At 33.3% G+C, this 6,174-nt stretch overlaps 1 protein-coding gene across 1 annotated transcript; it reads right to left on the bottom strand.

Annotated features, from left to right (window-relative positions):
• Window positions 1–1,943: 1,943 nt before the first annotated feature.
• LOC141687109 (pumilio homolog 12-like) lies at window positions 1,944–5,376 on the bottom strand. Its single transcript, XM_074492274.1, has 5 exons — window positions 4,380–5,376; window positions 4,012–4,177; window positions 2,814–2,977; window positions 2,470–2,728; window positions 1,944–2,314 (listed from the first exon to the last, which is right to left on the bottom strand). Exons 1-5 carry the CDS (start codon window positions 5,321–5,323, stop codon window positions 2,195–2,197), a joined length of 1,653 nt encoding a protein of 550 aa, XP_074348375.1. The 5' UTR covers window positions 5,324–5,376; the 3' UTR covers window positions 1,944–2,194.
• Window positions 5,377–6,174: the final 798 nt, after the last annotated feature.

Genomic DNA, 6,174 nt, shown 5'->3' with positions numbered 1-6,174 from the left:
TACAGATAAACACGACCGACCCGCAGATAAAAAGGAAAAGGAAGAGAGAGAGAGAGTAGACGACTTACAACGCGAGCCAAGAACGCGCAGCAATCCCCTTTTAGATGCCTGGAGAGGAAGTCGAAGAGGTTAGCCCGGAAATCTGCAAAAAAAAAAACCTGGAAAAACAAATTCAGAAACACACATGAACGGATATATACCTTCCAAAAAAAAAAAAAGAAAGAAAAAGAAAGGAGAGAGAACAACAACAAGATAAAAAAAAGGCATTGCGTTTAATTCCTTTCTTTTTTCGGGCACACACAGTTGACTCCTATCTCGAATTAATAGTTATTTCTTATTTTTCTTTTGCTTCGTTTGTTCGTTTTTTCACTGATTTTTCCCTTCATTTTATTATCCTGTCCGGTCACTAACTTTATTCAGATATCAAGACAAAAATCTCGGAATTCAAAACGCAAAGGTGGAAAGCACGAAAACGCAAATCTAAAGATATTGCGTAAAACAAGGAGGGGGACTAATGTTGGACCAGGACAAGACGGCCCAAAGGAATTATAGTTAGAATAATTACAATACATTATGTAAAGCCCAAGAAGGCCCACATTGTAAGGATTGAGCCCATTTGGGACTTAGTATAAATAAAAGACAACAATCCCATTTGAAGGGGTTGGCTAATTAAGCAAAGAAGATCATCTCCTAAAACTATAGTCTAATAATAATATTATTGGCACATCAGTATAATACAGAGCAATGCAGGAGAAAAAAACAGATTCAGTACCAGATTTAAGCGTGTTTGGTATTCCCGTTGCTGTCTGCAGTTTTTTGCTGCAAAACGGTTAAAAAATTATTTGTTAAAATTCAAAAGCTATTTTTCGAAAAAGTATTTTTGGCTTAAAAACTGCTCTTAGGGGTCATTTGGCAAATCTGAATCATTTACATCTAAGTTATTAATAATTCTGAATGATCTGAATGAATCAAAATTCTGAATATTAAATGAATAAAATTGTTTGGTACATAATTTTTTATGAATTCTGAATGAAAATTTTGCTAATAATTTTTCCAAAAGATAAGTCTTAAATTTTACAAAATCTAAGAATCTAGGTATTTCTGCATGTTGGATGTGGAGAAAATATGTATTATTAAAATACTAAAACTTAGAATAATTGTTAATTGTTAAATATAACTAATCAGTTGCAAACAAAATATATCAACGTGTTGGATGATAGATAAAATTTTGATAAATGACAATTTTTAAAGTCAAAGAATTTTATTTATTTATAAAATTTGTATTCATTTAGCAAAATTATTTTATATCAAAAAACTTATTTAAATATTAGTGTAGGATCATACATAATATGATGTCAAAATAATAGTTAATAATAAAAATATAAAAATTTACATAAGAAGGGGATAAGAAAGGAAAGCTAGCAGCTAGCATCACCCATGAACCATTCTTCCACAGTTTTTTACATGAATGGCTAAAAAAAATATAAATCGTTCATATGCAAAAAGGTGCCAAACAAATGAACTTAATATATGATTCGGTCAGGAGGGAAGTGATTCAGAAGCATTCATGGCCAAACAAATGGGACCTTAGAGAAAGCAAGTTACCCCATGCGGTTATAAAAAACTGCTTTTCAACTTTTACGGGAATCAGATGCTGATTTCACCGTCAAACCTTATCAAAAACTTTATTATTTTTAATTTTTTGCATCAAAACATATACATATCAAAAAAATTACCAAACAATCATCTGATTTTTACAAGAATACCTTTTAAATAGCACTTTTTCTAACACAATAATTTTTAACAGCAATGCCAAACAGAGCTTTAACCGGTTAATCAGAATCAGAGTCATTCTGAAAATGGCAGCAAAAGCTCCCATGTTTGGCTGTAAAGAAATAAATAACGGAAGCTACACCTATGAAGACAAAAATATAGTTCTCCTTTAATCTTTATAACAAGCATACTGCAGATACATTGTTGCTAAAAACACAATAACATGGCCATCCAACAAGGCAACAACTATAAGCTACACACCACAATTTAAGCGTTACATCACAGGTTTAACAACACCAAAACTACATCTAACAAACAACTCAATTCTAAGGTCGAACACAAAGCCAAGTTCTGAGAACTAGAAAGCAGACCATACTACTATAATTGATATATATGTAATATGTTGCAATAACAGGAGGACTTATGCATGGTTCTTGCTCAGTGATTTGACTCGTGAAAGTACCCTTTTTCCATGAGGATGGCTGTGGATGAACGGATAATGCTCTTGAATCGCATGTACCAGTATGATCTTCTGTTTGTCCTGATTTAGTATACACGAAAGAAAAATGAATCTTCTCAGTTCACTGTTTGTAATCTATTGCCACAAGATTAAGAGGTGCCAACAATTCATAGAATCAACTATCAAGCAAGGACAAGACACACTTGATTAAAGAAAAGAGTACGGCATATGTATACCTTAGCAACTCCTACTGCAGATTGAGCAACATAGTTCCCATACTGATCTTGAAGAAGCATCAGAAAGTCTTTACTATAAACAAGCTCATTAATAATCTCAGATATCTGATCATCATTTGACTCCTTCAAACATTTTTCAACCACATTGCTGCCATACTTATTCATCGCAAGATACACAAAATTCCCTTTGAGTTGTCTGATTATGTCTGCCGTATATTGTGGCAACCTCAGCCCCAGTATAAATTGCACAACATAGTTCCTGAAGTGCGTGAACAGAAAAAAAGTATTACATAACAACATTGTCATGTTAGGATATAATTTACTAGAGTTATTTTGGTACAAACCCGAAAGAATGTTCTGAGAGGAGTAATGCGTTAGATGTTATCTGATCCGCGAGGCGCTTTTTATACATTCCCTCAGCATATCCAACACAATGTTGCAATGCACAACAGCCACTCTTATCCATCGCAATCTCAATACAGTTATCAGCTACAACATCTAGAATAGGCTGAGAAAACCAAGGACATATTTATTAGTCATGGGAGGATGCGGCCCTAAACCAGAAGTTTGATTATCATTCTTAAACAAATAGCAGATAAATTAAATGAATATAAGTTGAGTGAAAGATGAACTAGCAATGTGACTGCATATTGAACTACTACTACCTGTTACTCCTCTGTTTTTACAGAAGATTTCAATTAGAGATTTGAACAAACAACGAGAACTACTGAACTAGCACAAGGTCAATCGATAGACTAATTTTATTACAATGCTGAACATGTCAGATAAGTTACTCCGACTCTTCAATATAGGCCACCTTACCCGTATCCGACACTTGAATACTCGGACACGACACTTACTTCGTGTCAGATCCTTTGACTAAAGTATGGACATTTCGACCAATTTAAAAATCAAACACGAGTCAAACTTATGATTTGAAATAAATATGTGAGAATAAAGAAAGAAGCAAGAATGAGATAAAAGTAGGAAGACGCCTAGTTTGCAAAGTCCTTCAAAAATTCAAGCTTAATCTAAGTTATTGTTAATTTTTGCTAAGATGTCTAACTTAACATGCATGTTTATTAAGATATCATGTGTCACCGTATAGGACAATGTCCCTATGCCTGCAATTTCATAAAGGAGATGACCTATTGTAATATACCTCAGTGGGGAACTATGAACCTACAAGGAAAATTATGACATTGAAGTAGTATTATTCATATAAATTAAAACTACCCTCAAGTTGAATTTTGGAATGAAGGAATTCCAAGGTGAATCACTATACAGATAAGACGGAGATTCAGTATACTAATATGCTGAAATCTGTTGAACCTTGATGGTTCTCGGGTTTATTTATTTAAGTTTTTCTATTCTAAAGTTCTTGATTGTTCTAATGTGCTGAAATCTGTATGATATATATTTCGGCATCAGAATTAGATTTTACCATTAAGCATGCATTTCTTTTTTCTTTTCTAGCCCTTCTTGCAATAGAATGTTGATCCTTTTACCAAGAAAACTGATACAATGAGAAAAACTATTTACCTTGATGTGATCTTTATCAGTGAAGAACTTCAGGCAATTCTGGATTACATGATGACCATTCACACTTTTGATGAGTGGAAGAGTGATATGCTTCAAAACTGAAGCAAATGAAGCCATCTGATTAGGAGTTTTCAGATTCTCCACCATCTTCTGCACAGCACGAGTTCTGCAGATAATCGAAGATCAAAACTTCAGTAAACAAGAAATCTTATGATCATCTACTTCCTGATCACCAATTTACCATTATTTGAATAAATATTGAATACTAATTAGATTGTCGACCTGTAACAAGAACACAATTATAGAATATCAATTGCATAAATACAAAGTAATTAACACAATGTAGCATAGTTTGAAGAAAAGCATACCCATGCATATCAAGGCACATAGACAATAGGCTGCGACTATCATTAATCACAGACATAAGCACCGCATTCATCTGTTCCTGATTACAAAACTCGAAAAACTTCTGCATAACAAAGTTCCCCATCTGATCCACCATCAATGCACGCACATGATCCTTAATCTCCACAAAAATCATTTCAATATCTTCTGGCTTTCCTTTCTCAATTTTCTCCCCCAAGAACTTACACCCCGCCTGATCCCTAGTCAGTTTATAAATACTCCCCCTCACTTCTTCAATACTCGAATACCCAAATGTCTGTTCACGCTGCACCGTTGAAGCTCGATGATTCCTCAAATTATTATTAGTACTAACAACATTGTTCACACCATTGTTAGCACTAACAATGCCATTCCCATTGTTCATCAAATAATCATACACAAACATGTTATCAACATTAGCCCTCCCATTATCGCGCAAATACACATTAGTATTTGGAGCAAGATAACCACCATAATCATTGCCTCGATTCAGACGAATCGCAGGAGCCTCGAAACCATTCGTGATAACATTCGGGATGCCATTATACAAAAAACCAGAATTAGCAACACAATCCATATTACCACTACCTTGCAAGTACATCAACTGCCTCTGCATCATAGCCTGAGCTTGTGCCCTAAGAACAGACATCCTCTGCATGTCTGTTGCAGAATCAAGAACCATACGAGGAGAATCAACAACATGACGGCCATAGTTATTGTTATTGTTGATTCCAAGAAAAGATCCCATGCCACCGTGGACATTATTGTCTTGAGCTTGATGAGAATATCCAGACAGATTCATACGAGTAAAATCATCCAACAAGCTTTCAGGCAGTGCATGAGGAACATTAACAGGATACATGTTGTCTGATTCACTGGGATTAACAAAACCAAGAAAAGGTCTGTTAATATTAGTATTAGACTCCATGTTAAACCAAAAGAGAAGCTTAAAAACTAAGAATACAGAGAGAACGGACGCTAGGGTTTTGGGTTTAAGATATTGATCAGTTATGTTTAGTCCTATTAATATACAAGGAGAAATTTAAGGGAATGAATGAGAGATTGATTTAATGTAGAATACTCTTTTAATTGTTTGTTGTATCTTTCATATCTTTTTAATAAAAATCTTAGGGTCAATTAATTTTACATTTATAAGTAAGTTATTTACATATACTCCTATATATAATGTAAGTTCTCATCCTAATTGATAAAATCAATTTATTTACATATATAACGTAATTTAGCTCCCTATTTGCCTGATGATTTGCGTAGACAAGAGACATTGGGGTGAGAAGCTAATGTGCCTTGCAATCTTTATCAATTAAGATCTCAATGATCAATTAAAGGCTAATAATTCTAAATTTTTCTATTTAAAAATTTATATATGATATAACCTCGTTTGTATGCAATATGTTCGTAAGATTAAATAATAAATTTCGAAGTATTATTTATTTACTTTTTTAATTAATCACTCACAACTAGGATAACATATTTAGTTGACACTGCTTATTAATGGTTTAATATTAATTTTTAAAAATTCAGTCCGAGCTCGAGATGATTTATATATTTATAAACAAAGCGAAACTGCACAAAATTTTAAAATGTAATTGCCAAATGAAGCGAATTTCGAATATAAAAGATTTTGCTTAATAATACAAGAATAGACTCGATCATAAGAATAGACTCGTTACGTGGAAATTTTATATAAGTTCACATTCGACTTGTCCTCATTTACCCACTTGCTCACAAGTCAAATATGTGTAAAAAAGGCATTAAATT

This window comes from Apium graveolens, chromosome 9, assembly GCF_009905375.1.
Source record: "Apium graveolens cultivar Ventura chromosome 9, ASM990537v1, whole genome shotgun sequence".
Lineage (NCBI taxonomy): Eukaryota > Viridiplantae > Streptophyta > Magnoliopsida > Apiales > Apiaceae > Apium > Apium graveolens.
This window is presented reverse-complemented; position numbering and strand designations above follow the sequence as displayed.